The sequence below is a fragment of the Rissa tridactyla genome, chromosome 1 (assembly GCF_028500815.1).
Source record: "Rissa tridactyla isolate bRisTri1 chromosome 1, bRisTri1.patW.cur.20221130, whole genome shotgun sequence".
In the NCBI taxonomy this organism is placed as follows: Eukaryota; Metazoa; Chordata; class Aves; order Charadriiformes; family Laridae; genus Rissa; species Rissa tridactyla.
The window spans coordinates 61,420,420-61,440,543 of NC_071466.1; the positions used below are offsets into that span (position 1 = coordinate 61,420,420).

General features: G+C 39.5%; 1 protein-coding gene across 1 annotated transcript in view; it reads left to right on the forward strand.

Annotated features, from left to right (window-relative positions):
• PCCA (propionyl-CoA carboxylase subunit alpha) overlaps positions 1-20,124 on the forward strand; it is a 294,708-nt gene that overhangs the window by 36,547 nt on the left and 238,037 nt on the right. The window contains exons 5-6 of the mRNA XM_054188011.1: positions 8,730-8,843; positions 10,358-10,411. Of these exons, the coding sequence (XP_054043986.1) occupies positions 8,730-8,843; positions 10,358-10,411 (168 nt within the window). The remainder of the gene's footprint in view (positions 1-8,729; positions 8,844-10,357; positions 10,412-20,124) is intronic.

Consider the following 20,124-nt stretch of genomic DNA (forward strand, 5'->3'; position numbering starts at 1 on the left):
TTGAAGATTATGTGGGAGCCCCATCTCAATGGTTGTGTACTGTGTTCATCCATCTGAAAGAGGAACTCTGTCTGAATTAAGCTGAAAATACTAGGTGGGGATATGCTACCAATGCATACTATGTGTTGCTTTGTGGCTGAGTTTAAGCTACTTTTTTTGAATGCCGTATGTCTTCTGGGATATTTAGCTCAATTAAGAGCTAAACTTCTACTATAAGAAGCTCTGTAGTCGTTGGCTGCCCTTGCTACCATGTGATACTATTTTCTAGACCTGCCACATGTCTTACCCATTTAGTAAACAAAACAAAGAAACATGCATCAAATGCATTCCATGGTGAGCTTGTTTTGGGGAGAGGCAGGAAAAAGAAACAGCATGAGAAAGATCTGTCCCATTGCTTTGCTAATGTGCTTAGAAAGCTGAGATTCCATTAGGGAAAGGCTGACACGTGGGTATAGATGTGTTTGAAATGCAGAAGGGCTGCTGAAAACACTGTAGGGCACTACTGTTTTGTTAACATCACAAAAAAAATTAAATTCTTTTTTCTAAAACACTTGAAGTTCAGAATCACGTACACTGCAAAGATGAAACTCTTAGCATCCACACAGAGCCTAGTGGACTGTTGTAAATACGATGAATTGTTCAACTGTTACAACAGAAGGAGGCTCTTGCTTTGGTAAACAGATTTATTAAGTTTCTTCCCAAGTTGTTAGTGTATGCTCTGAAGTAAAATTCTCCCATTTCTCCTGGAGACTCTCTCTAGATAATGTACTTCAAAGTAAAATAGTCTGCAGAGGTATGAATGCAGTTTCTACCTTGCAGACTGTTTCTTCCCAGCGTCTCATAAATCAGCAAAGGTTGTTATGAGTGGCTGTGCTGCCTCTAATCTTCACTTGGGTGAAGAAACTTGGTAGCTGCCCCATGCTATCAAAAGGAGGCACGAGTGCAAGGAGACAAGGGGAATCCTTTTCCCTCAAGATTGTGAGAAGTGTTTTGCGATTGATGCAATGAGTTGGAGTTGAAGAATGGGACACTGTGGTTTTTTCCCTCCTGATTCCTCTACCTCTTTTAATCCTGCAGTTCATCTGAAGGTAGATTAGTGAACAAGATGACTATTGATCCACCTTTTTCCACTTCTACTTTTTCAGTTATTCTGCCAAAGAAAGATTGATTGTTCCTGGTTGGTGTTGACTAAAACACGTGGAAGGTTGTGATACAAACCAACTGTTTGATACAGCTAAATTTTAAATAGCAAATGAGTTACTCTTATTGGCCCTTAACTGTGACAGACTAGCTTTTTTTTTTGTGTCTTCTAGAACTTTTTAGCAGGTTTTCTTCTCAAAAAGAAAAGCTGCTTGAACTTGAAAAGAAGTTAAGCAACCTTTTATTTGTACTTTTTAGCTATCTGCAGATAGACTCAGTAGGCTAAAGAAGTCTCATTTTAAGAACAATTGAGTTCTGAATAGAAGGCTGTAGAGGCAAGCTTTGCTAGAAAAGGTCTCAGAGAACATACTATAGAGGCGAACATCATGCCTTCAATTTTCAATTTATGGCCAAAAAAACCCACCACCCTTTTTTTGGTTAGCCCAATTATATGGTCTTCCCAACATTCAGCTTCTCAGCTATGGATAAACTTCAGTTCTGTAGTCTTAAGCTTGTATGAAGCACTAAGTAGTTACTGGTATTTACTTAGTAGTTTCTAGGTAGTTACCGGTATTTCCTACTTTAGAGGGTAAAACACAGTAAGCACTTGCAATAAAATTCTGAGGGAGAAGCCTTCTTTCCCATCAGTATTCTAGAAGGTGCTTCACTAAGAAGGTATCTGCCAATGGATAAGCATATAGGAAAAGGCTTAAGGAGCCAAAGCCATTCTGGAAGACTGTCCTCTAGATTTTTATCTGTAATGTCTTCAGGACTCTGGAGGTGTTTCCTTGCTTGTCCCAGCAAACAGAACTCTGTTTCAGAGTATCACTGCGTGGTCTTACCACCTTAGCGTGGTCTGTTTTTCACAGTACTAGTCATCAGGCCTCTAGATAAAATGGGCAGGGGGTCCTTTCCTGTCGATCAGTTCTCTGTCAAGGAAAATTGTGTGTCTCTTTAGCAGCTAACAAAGTTCCAGAGTGTTTTTTGTGGGAGAGAGAATTTTGAGATTACTTTTTCTTAAGGTTACAAAATAAATTCATGTTTGTAAGTGAGAATGTGAACAGATTAAAACCTTTGTATTGGAAAGTGCATTGTCTTAGTCTTGGTTAGAAATGCAGTCTTCCTTGCCTGGTTGCTGTTTCTTTTCTTTTAAAGACTGTTCAGTTCAACCCAGATTCTTCCATTTTAATTGAAGTCCATGGATTTTTGAGGCCACTAGCTAGTGAGGCTATCGCTGTCTTCAAGTTTCAACTGGTTGGCAAACTGAAGGGCAGGAAGGCCGAGTAGAGGAGGGGGTGCTAATATTATCTTTTTTTTCTTGGCTGGTGTCTGCTAACCCAGGATCTAATCCTGCGGATGCTAATGGATGGGCTGTTTGGGAATCATTGTAGGCTTGGAGGGGACTGTAAGTAAATAGCCTTCACCAAACCCATTTGAAGGCCACTGAAGAGTTGTTTTACCTTAGTCCTCACACAACTATTTGTGTGCCATCAAATTAAAAAAAAAAAAAGTAAGTTTTACAATAGACTTGTGGAGAAATCTACTTATGCTGACTCTGTAGGTTGACTTACTTATTTGCATAATTTTTTATTTAGGTTTTTGAAATGCTGTGTAAAAATAAATGTGGAAAATATGGGATAGTTATGCTATTTGTGGCGCTCATAGTTCTGCTTTTCACGTGGTTTAGCAGTATTTCCATTATTTCATTTTAGGGTTAAATGCTGCAATCATGTGGCAGTATTTCTTTGCAGATAGCACTTTAAAGGCTGTATGAATACTGTATGCTTACTATGTGCACAAATTTATTGTGTTGTCGGTGGGTGTATTTTAGTGTGAAGCTGCTAAAGGCACTGAGGTCAGATGAAAGATACGTTTTTGGCAAAGCAGTAAATGTGAACCTTTTTTGCATCCATTTGAGTTTTTTTTAATTCAGGACTGTTCAATGCCACAAGCTTTTTGTTCTGTTTTGTCTGTCTCTCTTGGCAGTGGTGCTGGCAAGATTTGATGTGGTTGGTTTTTTAGCTACCTTACAAAGGATTTACTCATTAGCCCTATTTTATGGGTTGAGCTAATTGTGATTTGTCTTGCTGAGCGGTATTATGCAGTTTGGGCCAATTAAGTGAATCCACTTACATCAACGGATGTTGTTCCAATGTGTAATATTGATTTGAGCTATAAAAGGAGAATGACTTGTTTGATTAGATTTCTTTGTCTAAACAACACATGAGATCTTATCTCGTGTACTAAACAGAAGTGTTCTCTTCACGGAGGTTTTTAAACTTCTTCTTAGGTTTGATTAACACTGTATATGCAGATGTAAGTCTCCCTGTATATAAATTCTGAAACAGTACAGAAGAACTCAGGGGGGAAAATGCATCTTCCAACTCAGTGTAACTCTCCCTGCTGCATGAATATTAACTTGCGTTGAGACCTGGGGGTACGTAGGGTCACCTACTCTGAAAAACTGGGACACTGGGGAATCCCAGACATTTACCTCCTCAGACGGAGGAGTGGGGGGGAGTGAGTGTGTGTATGTGTTAATTAGGCATTTACACTGAAGTAAATGGCATCTGTCACATGATAAACATCAGAAACTGCTGAAGTATATAAAATCATCTGTGGAAACTAGGTGGGTGATATTAAGCACTCTGTTAAGAAACACATGTAGATGTGTTTTCTGTTCCTCCGTTGTCTGTCATGACAGTCAGCCTTTACTTTTTTGGAATTAGTAGATGGGAATCACTATCAAACAAATTGGGAAGAAAAGCACTTCTGTTGTGAATCAGATTCATAAGAAGGTAATAAATTCTGGAGTCCCTGAATAATTATAATGGTAGGGATCTGTAAATTATCCTAGTGTCTTTGATTGTCTTATAGATTGCATATGCACTGAAAGTAAGTGTTTTAGTTCTTTGCCTTAAAACAGTTTTTCCTACATTCACGCGTTCTGTTTCTGTACTAAGAAAACTCTTCCGTGTTTAATGTTGAGAGGCATGCCTATGTACATGTGACTTGTTTATAATATACATTTCAACTAGCAGTCTGCAGCAGCTGAATGACTGTTACCTTGATTCTGCTGTGTTAAACAGAACATCTCTAGGAGTACTGTGTATATTTTGGGTAGTGAGCTATTCATTTTGATCTCTCAAAATGATTATTATTTGAGATACAGGTTTGATTAAGGGGATAACTCAATAAATTCAGAGTATGGTTGGGCAGGAGAGAATGCTGCTGTCAAATGGGTACATGTGCCACCCTCCAGGGAAAGGAGAGCTAACATAATCTATGTAATTTGGGCATTTGTTAGCTCTGATTCTGTGCAGCCCTTCTGAATCATGTTATCTCCTGCAAAGTGGATATTGAGTATTTTTTGTGGTGCTTAGATCCAAAATCTTGGGTTATGGACACCTTTCTCTTCAAGGATATGATGCCAAGCCCTGGCACCAAACCATGGTTTATAAATCCTCCTGAAAGACTGAAAGATAATGTAGAAAAAGGGTCTCCAAAGCCAATTACTGCTGCTGTTACCACCCTTTATCGCGCTCTCTGCCCTGAGAGCTGCTGCAGCCTGGAGCAGTGCTTGGAACCAGTCCAGGCCGAAAATGGCTGGCTAATCAGCCCTGATGGACTCCTTGCTTTCTGTGCTTATTTGCTGGAAACATGGTGAAGAAACACAAAGCTGTTCCTGCCGAAAGATCTGGCAGGATTTACTGGTTTAGGTGCTTTGCCGTGAAGGTGGCTTCTGGACCTAAACTAGCTTTGGAAACCCATGGTCACTTCTGTGCAGTTTGCTTCTGAATTAATAAGCTTGTTGGACTAATGAGCCAGTTCTTGTATCCGTATGTGGTCATGAAGAGTTGTGCAATAAAATCATTGTTTTATGTCAGATTGTGTCCAGTTGTCTTTATACCTTAATCCAAAAGCACTTATGCTATTTAAGAGTATTCATTCTAATGTTCTTCTGCTAGGACTCCTTGTTAAATTCAGAGTATAATAATTATTATTATTTGTCATGGGTTTAGAGCTGAGGAGGCTGTGATGAGCTGATTTGAGTGTTTGTTACTGATTTGGGTTTGGATTTCCGAAGGTGTAACAAACTATATGGGATTTGGATAAATAAATTTAGTCTGTAGTTCTTGAATTTCAAGTGGAGGTTCTGCAAAATGATGATTCAGTAGGTTTTGGTGAATGTCTTATTTCTCTTGTTGCTGCAATATAATTAGCCCTTATGAAATATACTAGTTCAAATATACAACTTCTATAGAAATTAAACTACTTTTACACAAATAAAGTGTGTATTTTCATGATTTCTAGTTGTTTGTAGTCTCTAACATGACAGGTCCTTGTAGCTGCTTGAAACGTATCTTTTGAGGCACAGGTAGCCCAATATGATTAAAATTTGCAGTATCAACCATTTAGCACTTCAAGGTTTCTCTGCTTTTCCAGCCTTTGTTGCTATCCATTCATGCTTGAGCTTGCAGGGGCAATTCTAATATTTATGAAGGAATTGCATTTCTTCAAGAATCTCCTGGGACTTGCTTCTTTGTTTTGTTGATGTTGGTTTTGTAAACTAAAACAGTAAAGGGAGGAAAATACACTTCTGAAGTTTTAGCTGTAGTAAGTTATGGACAAGTTTTTGAAGACCTACGATTGTGTGATTTTTAAGTCAAGCACTCCATGCAACCCTTGAATTTAAAAATAAGTCTATTTGAAGCTTGTAGTGCTTGATGAAAGGGATGGATTCTTTGGACCATCTAGAAGTACCTCCTTATAAGTCAGCTTTTGCAGAGGAAAAGGTTTACTGAATTGTGGTGTGAATTATGTGTCACTTTGTAGTGTAGATTCAAATAATGGCTTTTGTTGTAAACTTTGCTAGTAATTACAGTTAGTGTAATTATGTTTCCATATACTAGACTGTAAATTCTGTAGTGTATTTGTGTCATGGCATTTGGAGTATTCTTCATGAACTACAGTGCATTGTGAAAGAAAGTAAATGCTTGGAGAGGGGAATCGTTGTCATGAATTACTAAGAAACATATCTCTATTTCCAGATTATATGTGGACTGGTTTAATGATTTATAAAATAGTAGATATGAGACAGATCTGTAGATTGAAGAGCTGTCACTGGAACCTAAAAATCTGGAGGTTTTGAACCATTTTTGAGGAATGGAGACTTCTTTTCTTGCCCTTGAGAGGTTTCCTTGGTGCTCTGTGACAGTGTATCACGTATCGTGAATGTGATATGGCTACTGTTTTGCTGTTTTGTTATATCCATGTGAGGTATATTAGGCTGTACCCAAGGCTGAACTGGCACTGAGCTAGAGAAGGCATTAACCACTTGCAGTAAGGTAAATAAGGAGAAATGGATTTGCCAGATTACAGGGGCATGTGGGAGGGGAAGAGTCAAAACTCCAAAGAGTTGAAGTAACAATGAAACATTTCGGGGGGTGGGGGAAGTTCAGAAGACCCTTTATATCTATAAAGTGAATGGTTTTGCAGTATCTTCTGTGGCTACTTTTGGTACTTGTAAGCCTGTTGGTGTCTTAATGTGAGAAGTGTGTGGGTGTGGGGTTTTTCTCTTGCTACCTACAAATAGCTGACCCTCTTAAGTTAGTCCCTTTCTATAAGGAAGCTTTTGGTTTTGTTAAACATACGTGCTTAACTATGCGTAAGCTCAAATAGCTTTGTTCAGGCATGTAAACCAAGTTGGAATTCAAAACAACAACTTTAAGCATATAAATCAATCATGCAAATCAGGGTATCCAAGGGCTATGCTGTTTGTTGTACTTAGTGCTCCAGGAAGGATGACAGACAGGCTAATCTTTATAGCATTTGATCAAAATAGATTACTGACTTAAGTTGTTGAGGTGTACTTACTAAAAAGCATTAAAATCCTGCTGCATGATTGTCTGTGTGAGTGCTTAGGATTTTTCAATTTTGCTTTTTTCTAAAGTGAGGCTAATGCTGTAGTGGTAAGATAAAACCATTGTGATTTTACAGAAGCAATAATTCAAATGTGAAATGCACGGCGATTCCAGGAGGTTATGTGAACTCTCAGATACTCAAGTATACAGCAAGTTTAGAAGCTATTGAAGAGATGCTCCCAGAAAGGAACTTGAAACTAAGTGCCAAGTTAATTTTCCTTCCTGGTGGTAGGATTAACTTTTGCAAAGTTCAGAAAAATTTCAGTAAAAATGAAGAAAAACCTAAAATGCTTAATAAGTGACTCCTGTACTTGTTATACATACTTCTTATACTTAACTGAGTATTTATTTCTTATTGTATTGTTCAAAATATTGTTTGACTACTGCTTGTCACAGTTTCTGGATGATTTTTTTTTCTGGCCTTGTTTCGTTTGAATGAGCAAACAGTACATGCAGGCTACAGTACTTCTACCTGTAGTTTTTCATACTTGACAGCCTTCATGCTACTTGCAAATAATTCCTTTCCGCAAAGAACAAAATTTCATGTTCACAAACTAAAAATACTTTTAAGTTTCACATATGTGAATGCTCATATTCTAAAAGAACACCCCTTTTAAACAATGTATTCTCAGTTTCAAATGCTGAAGACGGTATCAAGTATTTAATAAAAGCAACTTTTAAAACTGGTAAGCATTGAAAATGCCAAACTGTCAGTATGAACAAGTCGTAGTGACACATAGCTAGTATAATCTTACATAATTTAAGCAATGACATGCTTTCTTCTCCTTTCTTAGAAAAGGAGAGCAGAGTGAGGAAAAACTGATTGTTTTGTTTCTCGGGTCTGTGTGTATCTTTAAAGTAAAAATATTCTGAACTCTGAAAATATGTTAAAGACCAATCTACTGAAACTTTTGTAACTTTTTCTTCAAGGTAAGTGTGCATATGAGTTGTAAGTAGACTTCCAACTTCAAACCTAGCTATCTTATTATTCCTGGTAAAATGTTGGAAATGTTTATCCCTTTGGTATAGTTCAGATTTGACTAAAAAATGTTTGGCAAATGCATATAAATGAGGATACAATGGATTAGAAATCAAACACGTGCCTGCTTAAATAATTCTCAAGATTTTCTGGTTCACGTGTGGTGATATTGAACTCTTTAGTCATAGGCTTTAATTTGTGCATGGTGCTGACCTGATGCTGTGCAGGGACACTCACTGCATCCCTTCATTCAATTCACTCTAATTATCCCCAACTTCCTGGGGAGCCTGCTTAGAACTGGTCATGAATGTTTGTTATTAAGTATTAAGATATTAGGCTACCCTGGTTACATGTAACAAAGTAGTTTTTAGTCTGAATTTACATATAGATGATCAGTATAGGAAGCTGAAATTATATTTGTCATGATTTTATTTAATCAAATTCAAAATAATATATTGGAATAATAAAACATTTTGACAGTGACTTAAGCTCGGGGTTAAATCAAATAAGATTTAATGTTATTGTGTGAGTTCTTGTGTGTCAATGTTGGTAATTTCGGTGTGTGTTTTAGAGTGTTTACGGTATGTAAATTATCTTTGAAACAATCAGATTTGTGTGCATATTTCAGGGTGATAGTAATTATTTTTGCTGGGAGCATCTGTTAATGCAGAATATTGCCTCTTCAGGTTCATGTGAAAATGGCGGACGAAGCTGTCTGTGTTGGCCCAGCTCCCACCAGCAAAAGCTACCTCAACATGGATGCCATCATGGAAGTCATTAAGAAAACCAGGGCCCAAGCTGTGAGTCTGAATGAGTCTATCTGCTGCAGCTGTTTCATATATAGAAAGCAGAAAAGCCAGAGTTTGTATTTTTTTTTTTAAAGGTGTGGGGGGGAAGTGATTGAATATGCTATTCCAGTTAGTTCATGTCACATGAGTTAAATGTGTCCAAAATCGCTACTGGAAATCAAAGGCTTTGTAGCATCTGGCAGCACTGGTCGCTGATCCTGCAGGTGGCTGCTGGATTCAGCTTTCACACCAGGGAGCAGCTTCAGTTCATTTCCAAATTTGCTGGGGGAAAAAAAAAATCCCAATTAGTTTTGAGCACTAACCCTTTATATGCCATAATAGCTTTTTTGAATGTTTTACAAAGTGTGTATAAAAAGGCTTTTGCTTTAACTTCATTTGAATCACTTCCTAAATTATATAAATGTTATTTGCAGGAAGGTAAGGTAAATGGTGTGCCCCATAATTATTTTTGTTTCAGAATGTTTACAAAATGCACTTCAGCTTATACGTGTAAATATGGGCTATTCTGCCTTTCTCCCATCAAATTGGCCAGAGATTCAAAGCTTAACAGGAATCGGTTGGAAAAACTAATGTGTAGTCATGTTTAGATGCCTAATGTTCTTTGTTCTGTCAGGGAAAGAAATGTATTACTCAGACCTACTGTACACAGAGCATTTATTAAAATGAAATTTGGTGGGTGTATAGAAGCAACACTATTTACTCAGGAACAGTTTGGATCAGCATTGTAATTTCTTTCAAAGAAGATGTTTTGGTATAATGCTTTCAGGAGCCAAAAACTTTCCTCTAAAGAAAAACCTGTTTCCTTCCCTCTGAGTTTCTGAATATGGAACCCAGTTGTTTAGGCCCTTTAAAAGAGAGGGAATAAAATAGCTTGTACTTTGTCTATCAAAGTATATCGGATCAAGAATCTTATGTGAATGGCGAAAAGTAAAATGAAAACTCTTTCCCACACTCCTCTCAAGTAATTATGCTAGGTGTGTATTGGGGTGTGAATAGCAAACTGGGCATGACTTAGACTAATGAGGCAGTAAACTATGTTCTCCAGCAAGGGTCGCTAGATGTAGGAGGCTTATGACCGTGGACTTTAAGACTACTGGTGTGATCAGTGCTAGAAATATTTTGGAGTGAGCAGTACTTTACAGTGGTTATTGAGAAGAATGTAGGTGAGCATGTATGTGGCAGTCTGCAGTGAGATAAATGTGGCAAAATGGAGATAAAAGAGAAGGCAAAACACTAAAGGGAGTGTCCATTGCTCTGCTAATAGCACCTTTCTCCCTAATCAAGTAAGAAATGAGTGGTTCAGAAATGGTGGTTCAACCAGTGAGTCTTTACAGCTTGCCTTAGGACAAATAAATTTGTGTGTTAAGACAGTTTCTTAAGATATTCAACTAATTTAAATGCTTAGTGGTCTACTTCACCTTCCCCAGTTTCTGAAAAGGTGCTAACAAATTTGGTGGCTGGCTTCAGAACTCAATCAGCTTGACTTTATTATTTTTTTTTTCAAGGTACACCCAGGATACGGATTTCTTTCAGAAAATAAAGAATTTGCTAGACGTTTGGTAAGTTGGTTCTATTTGCTTGTCCGTGAATGATGCACTAGGTGGCATTCCAAGGTATCTGAGGAATCAAGATACTAATTCAAGGCAGATCTAAAAGATACCTTAAGACAGGGGATGACTTTGTTTTCTGTGCATGTGGATTTCTTGCATTTTGGGGCTGTAATTACAGCCTGTGTTTTCTTTTGGGAAAAGGGGAGGTGCCTGTTTGTAAGAACTCTACCAAGGATGTAAGAACCTTTTGGCATTTTCACTTGAGCCTGGACAGTTTATGAGGCTGCTCTGTAAAACTGGGTCACTGAAATGATCTAGGTTAAAAGTATCTGTTTTTAAGTGATCATTTTGGTGATTCGTAGCACAGCTGGTGAACAGCTGTATCAGCAGCCCTGAGAAGGTGCTGAACTGGGCTTTCAGGATGAGAATAGAAAGCTGTTTAAAAACTAGCTTCTCTGCTGGAGGTCCTGTGTCGTGGAGCTGCATTCTCTGAAAGGACCAAAAAGTCAAGAGGGTGGGTGCTGTTTTCACTTTGTGTCTGAACTTATAAAAATTATTATTCATAACCTCTTTACTTCAGTGGGATTTTTGTATATCACAGGAACTGATATATAGCCTCTTCATGGATTTTATTTTTTTTCCAAAAACTTTCACGCAGGTGCTTGTAAATTTGAGCAGTACTAGGAGAAAGTTACATGCACAATGTTTGAGCAAAGTCCTGAGTACGTGCTATATGGGTAGTCACTCCAAATTGTATGTTATTGTGTATTGGCTTCACTGAGAATAATAAGCACATATTACATTGAAATTTCCAGTAAAAAGCTGTCGCAGCTAGCAACTTTGTTACAGAGTAAATGAACCATGTAGCTGAAAAAACATCTTGTTTTACAGGCACTAAGGTAAACTTGTTGCTGGTTTTGAGAGGATTTACACCTTTTTGATTCAGGGTAAAAACATAGATGAAGAATGTGATTTTGTAAAATGAGCATGCTCTTGTTCTTATCATTTGTAGAATAGCTCATGTTTCCACACTTCTTCCTTGACTCTGTCCCCTTGGCTTGAGTTCTAATTGTAGTATAGACCTCTACTATTTAGTTAGGTTTTTGGTGTTAGGGAATACCACATGCTCATCAAGGAGCTTATTTGGAATGAAATCTCAAATTTTTATACTTCTCAGTTGCTGTGCTTTTTGAAAAGCCTGAAATAAAAACCACTGCAAATTCTGTGTGATGCTGAATGCATCCTGCTGGTTGCTGAGTGGTGGCTGACGTTAAAGTTGAAAGGAGTTCTAAACACTTGGTGTTTGCCAGGATTTACCAAATCTGGGGTAATCTCTTACATGTTACTTTCGTGCCGTTCAGCAGCTTTTTTTATCACTGTTCTGCTTCATGGACCAGAGCCTCTTTTTAGAGGGAAGATTCCTGGGTTGATTTATAACAAAATGTATTCTGACTGGATTGGACCAGCAGGGTAACCGGCTTTAGTTGGCAGTTCCTGTTAGTTTAATAATAAAAAATTAATGAAACAGAAGTGCTTCCTCATGCTATTTTGCTGTATATTTTGCTGCCAAAGTTTGAAATTTGATAGTTACTATGCTAGACTGGGTGCATTTCCTAGTAATCTGGTTATTATTTGATGATGTAAATTACAATACTGGTGACGTGACAATCTGGAACACTTTTTTTGGCAGGATTAAGCCGAAATGGAGGAAGTACAAACATTCTTGTAGATCTCCTCTCACTTCCCATTTCTTATCTTTTCTCTCAGATCCTTGGAACAGTGAATTCCTGAAATAATTTGGTGACTAGAAACATGTTTGCGTTGGTGCTATGGTCTCAAAATAGCTTTTATTTATGTTTCAGAAACCTGATGTGTTCTATTCTCTAAAAAATATCATAAGTTATGCTTTGCTTTCTGAAATGCACTATTTAAAGTCTCAATTAAGACATATTCATGCTTCCCTTCATGTCAGTGGCTCTAGAATATCAAACCCCTAGTGAGAATTGGTGAAACGATCTGTCTTTTTATCACTGAGGGCTGCCTATATTTTTTCAAGACACCCCGAGTATTATATTTGGGAGGAAAACTTGTCTACTGTTTCTTTTCTTTATTAAAGCCTGTAACAAATCTTATAAAACCGCTGTAAATTTGCCAAAGGTGTGTTCTTGTTCTGTTTTGTTTCTCTGTATCCCTGCCTTTGCACATACACTGTTTTGTTGTTTTGTGCTAAAAGTAGTGATGAAGCTTAGGAAACCTGAGTTTATTTGCTGGTGTGCATCTGTATTTTTAAAACAAACTACCTAGATGTGGAAACACGGAAATACACTAAACGTCTTAAATTTGCCAATCTGTCTATAAGAGCAGTAATGAGCTCAAAGCAAAGCTTTGTCTTCCATTAACACGTGGAGGGTCAGTTCACATGTAATCCCACTGTGTGTGATTTGAACAAAAGCGTGTCTTTTTGTTCATTATTGCCTAAATGATTCACAGAATAGCACAAAGCTATAGAAGGTCCTTGTGAAGAATCTGATGGATGCTTTTAGGGCATTGAAAACTAGTAGTCTTTATTTTTTTTTCTTTAGAAACTGAATATGGTTCTCTTTTAGAATGAGGGAAAGCACAAGTAAATGATCCGTTGTTTCCAAAACAACATTTCCAAAAAGCAATCAGTAGGTGAATATCTGGCGTGCTGTTCATTGTGATCCAATAAAAATGTAGGTGTATTGAGTCCCTCTTCATGTGTGTCTATTCTGGTTGCTGTTGATGGCTGACGGAGAAGGGATCCACAGCGCTTATATCAAGTGAGTCTGTGAAAGATTTCCTAAACCCTAAGGTCAGTTTCTCAAAGATTGATATTTTAATATGAAATCTTTTGAAAAACTTTTAAGGTAATGCTGGTAACATTAGTTATGTAGAATAACAAAATGTGTTTGTGCAAATGAGTGTAGTTCCTTAGACTCTTACTTTGCATTCTAATTTTAATTGAGAAATTTGAGCTATCCAACTTGGAAGTCTTGCAGTGATTTATAAAAATGATTTATACATTGAAGTTATAAAATTTGATGCATAACTTGTTACTTGTAGTTTATGCAATTGTATTTGCATGTAAGCAGTTTGCTTCCTTCAAGGAATAATTGCATAATGCTCAGTATTGACATAAATCCAAAGGCACAGTTGAAATCTACTGCAACATAAAAAAAAACACAAAACAAACCTGCTAATATCTTTTGCCAGATGCTATGCAAAGCTGCAAGAACAATTTGTTCCTTCATGTTTTAGAAGAATGTGCTAGTGACCTTTGTATTTAGGTTAGCTTGCTTAATGTTTCCCATTATATAAAATTAATGCAGACCCTTTGTGAGAAGCTCTATCACCTCTATTGTCTGCAGCAGGCCTTTGGAATTTGGCAGAGAGAAAGCCCTGAGACTAACATAAGCCTTTTGGTTGGCCTGTCATTTAAAGATATACTTTTCTGAAATGGCAGTTTTACTTTCCTTGCTTGCAAACCTCCAGGGCTGCTGTTGTGGTGGGAGGTGGGAGTGCTGTGTCGGGTCTCTTCACATGTGGGATTGGCCCATGGTCCTGGTGATTCTTTATTTCCTCCCTTCTTTACCTGGGTGAAGAAGGGAATGGGGGAGAAAAGAGTGAGTTACCTTTGAAGCTAGATTAACATTCTTGGTGGAATTAAAAAAAATAATCCCTCAACAGTGTATTGTCTGAAATAAATGGGCAAACAATATATATGTAAATAGTTGACCACATGTTTGTAAATGGCTGTTAAGTTTGGGATGGAAAAGGTAAAAAGTAAGAACAACATACGTCATCTTCTACAAGGGGACACGTCTGACCTGTGAAGAACTTTGTGCAGGTGGATCCATAGCCCTATGCAGAGCTAATTATGGGATTGTCACCTTTTAAAATGTAAACTCTTAATGGCAGCAGCATTTCCTTATAATTGTTGTGCACAGCTTTGTTATTTGTAAGCAAATGGTGAAGTTCCTTTATCATGATTCGATGGACACTACGTTTTTGAGAAGCATTTGGTATGATTCTCATGCTGTTCCCACATGCATTGGCTTCCTACCTGTCACTTCACCTACCAGTACTGCCTGTGGTGGCTTAAGGTGCTTTGTCTGATGGAGACTGTGCCCCTTCTGTGTGATAAAGGTTTGGCAATGAACTTGTCTAAGTGAACAGGTCACCAGTTTGCCCCCCAGAAAGTCTTTGCCTGTGAGCCTATAATTTTGATGCATGACTCTCAATGTTCTGAGGCAGAATAGTTCTGAATGTTACTTGTATTCTTGCATTTATAGAAAAAAAAAATCTAAATCTGCAGTATCAGGTTGTTTGACACTGCCTGGCATGACATCCTGGTCTCCAAACTGATAAAATATGGGTTTGATGGACTGACTGACAATTCAGTGGATAAAGAACTGGCTTGATGGCCGCACCCAAAGGGGGCCATGTCAATGGGTCCATGTCCAAGTGGAGGCCAGTGACAAGTGGAGTCCCTCAAGGATCTACCTGAAGTCATGGCTAACTGGGGAGGTCCCAATGGACTGGAGGGTAGCAAATGTAGCACCCATCTACAAAAAAGGCAGAAAGGAGGATCTGGGAAACTATAGGCCTGTCAGTCTGACCTCGGTAGCAGGGAAGGTCATGGAGCAGATCATCTGGAGTGCCATTACAAGTCATATAATGGACAAGCAGGGGATCAGGCCTAGTCAGCATGGGTTTAGGAAAGGCAGGTCCTGCCTGATGAACCTGATCTCCTTCTATGACAAGATGACCCAATTATTGAATGAGGGAAAGGCTGTGGACATTGTCTACCTAGGCTTTCGAAAAGCATTTGACACTGTCCCCCATAGAATTCTCATGGAAAAACTGGCTGCTCATGGCCTGGATGAGCATATGATCTGCTGGATCAAGCACTGGCTGGATGGGCGTTCCCAAAGAGTGGTGGTCAATGGAGTTAAAATCCATCTGGTGGCCGGTCACAAGTGGTGTCCCTCAGGGCTCGGTGTTGGGACCATTTCTGTTTAACATCTTTATTGATGACCTTGGTAAGGACATAGAGTGTATCATCAGTAAGTTTGCAGATGACATGATGCTAAGCGGGAATGTTGATCTACATGAGGATAGGGAGGCTCTACAGAGAGACTTGGATAGATTGGATCGATGGGCCAATGCTAATGGAATGTGCTTCAACAAGGCCAAGTGCCGGGTCCTGCACTTGGGCCACAACAACCCCATGCATCGCTACAGGCTTGGGGAAGTGTGGCTGGAGAGCTGCCTGGCAGAAAAGGACCTGGGGGTTCTAATTGGCAAGCGGCTGAACATGAGCCAGCAGTGTGCCCAGGTGGCCAAGAGGGCCAATGGCATCCTGGCTTGTATTAGAAATAGTGTGACCAGCAGAAGGAGGGAGGTGATTGTCCCCCTGTACTCAGCACTGATGAGGCCACACCTTGAGTATTGTGTCCAGTTCTGGGCACCTCAATATGAGAGAGGTATCGAGGTGCTGGAGCGAGTGCAGAGGAGGGCAACGAAGCTGGTGAAGGGCCTGGAGAATAAATCTTATAAGGAGCGATTGAAGGAGCTGGGACTGTTTAGTTTGAGGAAGAGGAGGCTGAGGGGAGACCTCATCGCTCTCTACAACTACTTGAAAGGCCATTGTAGAGAGGTTGGTGCTGGTCTCTTCTCACAGGTAATTAGCGATAGAACAAGAGGGAATGGCTTCAAGCTGCAGCAGGGTAGGTTTAGGCTGGACATTAGGAAAAAATTCTTCACAGAAAGAGTGGTCAGACACTGGAATAGGCTGCCCGGGGAGGTGGTGGAGTCACCATCCCTGGATGTGTTTAAGAGTCGTTTAGATGTGGTGTTAAGGGATATGGTGTAAGGGAGAACTTTGTAGAGTGGGGTTGATGGTTGGACTTGATGATCCCAAGGGTCTTTTCCAACCTAAATGATTCTATGATTCTGGGATCAGTACTGGGACCGGTCTTGTTTAACATCTTTGTCAGCGACATGGACAGTGGCATAGAGTGCACCCTCAGCAAGTTTGCTGACGACACCAAGCTGTGTGGGGCGGCTGACACACTGGAGGGAAGGGATGCTATCCAGAGGGACCTCGACAGGCTGGAGAGGCAGGCCCATGCCAACCTCATGAAGTTCAACAAGACCAAGTGCATGGTCCTCCATCTGGGTCAGGGCAATCCCAAGCACCAATATAGGCTGGGCAGTGACTGGCTTGAGAGCAGCCCTGAAGAAAAGGACTTGGGGGTGTTGGTGGACAAGAGGCTCAACATGAGCCGTCAGTGTGCACATGCAGCCCAGAAAGCCAATCGTATCCTGGGCCGCATCAGGAGAAGCGTGGCCAGCAGGTCAAGGGAGGTGATTCTCCCCCTCTACTCCACTCTCGTGAGACCCCACCTGGAGTACTGCATCCAGCTCTGGAGCCCCTACTACAAGAGAGATATGGACATGCTGGAACGTGTCCAGAGAAGGGCCACGAGGATGATCAGAGGGCAGGAGCACCTCTCCTATGGGGACAGACTGAGAGAGTTGGGGTTGTTCAGTTTGGAGAAAAGGCAGCTCCAAGGAGACCTTATAGTGGTCTACCAGTATCTTAAATGGGCCTACAAGAAAGCTGGTGAGGGACTTTTTAGGATGTTGGGTAATGGTAGGACTAGAGGGAATGGATTAAAACTAGAGATGGGTTGATTCAGACTGGACGTTAGGAAGAAGTTCTTCACCATGGGGGTGGTGAGACACTGGAACAGGTTGCCCAGAGAGGTGGTGGAAGCCCCATCCCTGGAAGTTTTTAAGGCCAGGCTGGATGGGGCTCTGAGCAACCTGATCTAGTGTGAAGTGTCCCTGCCCATGGCAGGGGGGTTGGAACTAGATGGTCTTTAAGGTCCCTTCCAACCTTAATAATTCTATGAAATCCATGGGAGGGACAAATAGTGCATGCATTAAATCATGGGCATTATTTGTCATCCGTTACTAGTCCTCTGCTAGTGCACGTGAGCTAGAAAAATGGAATTGAGTCATCTGAACTGCTGTCTGCTTAGATACTTCCTACTGTGGAAGTAGGAAGGCTGTATTACTCCCTTACTGTCAAAAACTCCTTTGCTAAAAAGCATGTGATGGCTTATGCTGTGTCATCAGTGTCCTGTTCAGGATTGCCTATGCTACAGAACAAATTGCAATCTTTATCTTCAGCAGCTACTGTATATAGCTAGAATATTTCTTTCAAGTGCAGGCTTATGTCTAAACTTAAATAAAAAGCAAACGAAAAAACCAAAACAAGTCTCAGGGTGCATATCCACAGGTCTTGTGTGGATATACATGTGTATAACCTATATGCGTGTATTTAAAGATGCAGGGTGGTGTTTAGCCGAGGATATGTGTGATTGGTGACTCTCCTTCCTTTTGGGTCCTTTGCCTAAACTCCATAATCTTAGCATGTTTTTTCTTCTTGATCTCCTGATTATGCAACTTCCTCTGACATGGCAGTCTTGACCTATTTGTATTTATTTTTCACTTAGAGTAAGCCTTTATTTTTAATTTTTTTTTAAAGCTATGTATTTTCTTAAAGTGGCTTGGGTTGAAAGCTTTAACGTATGAAACTGTTCTTAAAAAAAAAAAATACAAACACAAACCCTCTTGATTTAAATAGTAATGTCTGGCAACTTGAGACTCTCGGTGGATGATCCGTAGGCTTGCATGAGTTCTGGAATGATCTAATGCTGTGCATGTGATTAAAGAATATATTAGAGTGATTTATTTTTTTTGCTTATCTGGACTATCGTAAGTCATTTAATGTTTCCCATGAGATGCCTTTCAACAGCAGCACTTTGGCATGCTTATTAGGGTGTGTGGTTCTGCAGATGAATGGATTTGTGGAATCCTGATTTGTAAAAATTCATTATTTTTTGACGTGCAATGTCACTGCAATAGCACTTATTTCCAGGCTTATGGGAATTCTTAACATTGCTTCTGAAATGCTTTGTTCTGTCTGCTTTCTTCCACTGTTGCCATGTCTGGTTGTGAGAATAAAAACTTCTTGCTCTGTTTCTACAATTACGATTACACTAATTATGTATGCATGTGTGTTTCCTCATTGCAATAACAGAAGGCTTGCAAGTGGAATGCTATTTAATTCTCTTTTTACATAGGTAATATTGTTTCCTTTCATTTTCTGCCTTTTTATTCTACTATTGATTTGCAATGATGCAGGCAACTTTGGTTATGGGGAACTCTGTCCATTCTGAGCTAACATTGTTTGTTACTTTGTCCTATTTGAGTGTAATTGATGTAAGCTAGTGTGATGAGCTTGCCAATGTGACGTCCTTCTGTTTCCAAATCAGTTTTAAGCGTCCCATTGATACCAACAGAGCTGGATTAGACCTGAACAGTTAAGAGACATCGTTTTTGAAATGAGAACTCCTGTTGCCCTGTAGATTTTAACTTACTTCTGTGGCAAGGCAGATGAAGCTTCACTTTAGAATTCAACAAAAACAATGCTTCCTTAATCACTTCTGGTTTCTGCCTGCGTTTTAGGAAATAAAGTATTTTATAGTGATGGATGATCTGTGGTGAGTAGTTTTACATTGCAGATTGAATACTTAAGGGTTCCTGCATATTCTTCCTAAAATATGCACATCAAGAAAATTCTGACTTTAAAGATGAATGCAATTTAGTGGTGGGATGGATTTTCCTGTAATATTACAGAGTTGAAATACACTAAAGCAATGATGTGTGTGATAGAACCATTTTCCATCTCCCAATTCTGACTCTTTTATCCTTTGTTCTCTCCTGTAGTTGAAAACTAACTGCGGCAAGTTAAGAACAAAAATCTGTCTACTGAAGTTACTCTTTACTAGCCAAGAGAGATATCTTCTTACAGCATACTGTATTTTCATACACAAGGGCTTTTGTTATTGATAGTGATGTGTTACATGAGGATATGAACATACTAAATGTCTTTTTTTCCTAGGGCTAGGAGGTCATTACTTGTGAGGGAAGGGGAAAAGTTTCTCTATTTACTTCTAGAAGTGTTTTAGCTTGAAGGCATTACGTGTTGCAATAAGTGGTACTATGTATTTGTGTCCTCTCTATTAATGACTCTCTAAGAATAAGATGCTCTACTGAGCTTTCATTCCTAATTCACACCCTTCTTTAGTTGGCTTTGCTGGTTTGAGTTTTAGGGGAGTAACATCTCCTACTTCTTTTAGACACTTTTAGATCAAAATCTGATACTAAACCCCTAATGGTCTACTGAGACCAGGAATGAGCTTCGTGAAGGGATGGTTATGACTGGCAACTGTTTCAAAGGCATTTGAGTGATTTCTACCTTACTGTATGGTTGTAGAATGCATAATTCAGTTGGACCTGGTTTCCGCTTTAGATATCAAATCCAATCTTTAGTTCAGAGAATCACAGGACCATGTCTAGTTGGCTTCTGAATGTCCCTGAAGGTGGACACTCCACAACCTACCTGGGCAACCTGTGCCAGTGCTTGGCTACTCTCATAGTGGAAAAAAGTGTTTCCTGATGTTCAGAGGGAATCTACTGAGTTTCAGGTTGTGCCCATTGTCTCTGGTCCTGTCCCTGGGCACCACTGAGAAGAGCCTGGCTGTGTCTTCTTTGCAGCCTCCCTTCAGTTATTTATGTATATTGATGAGATCTCCCGTGAGCCTTCTCTTCTCTAGGCTGAACAG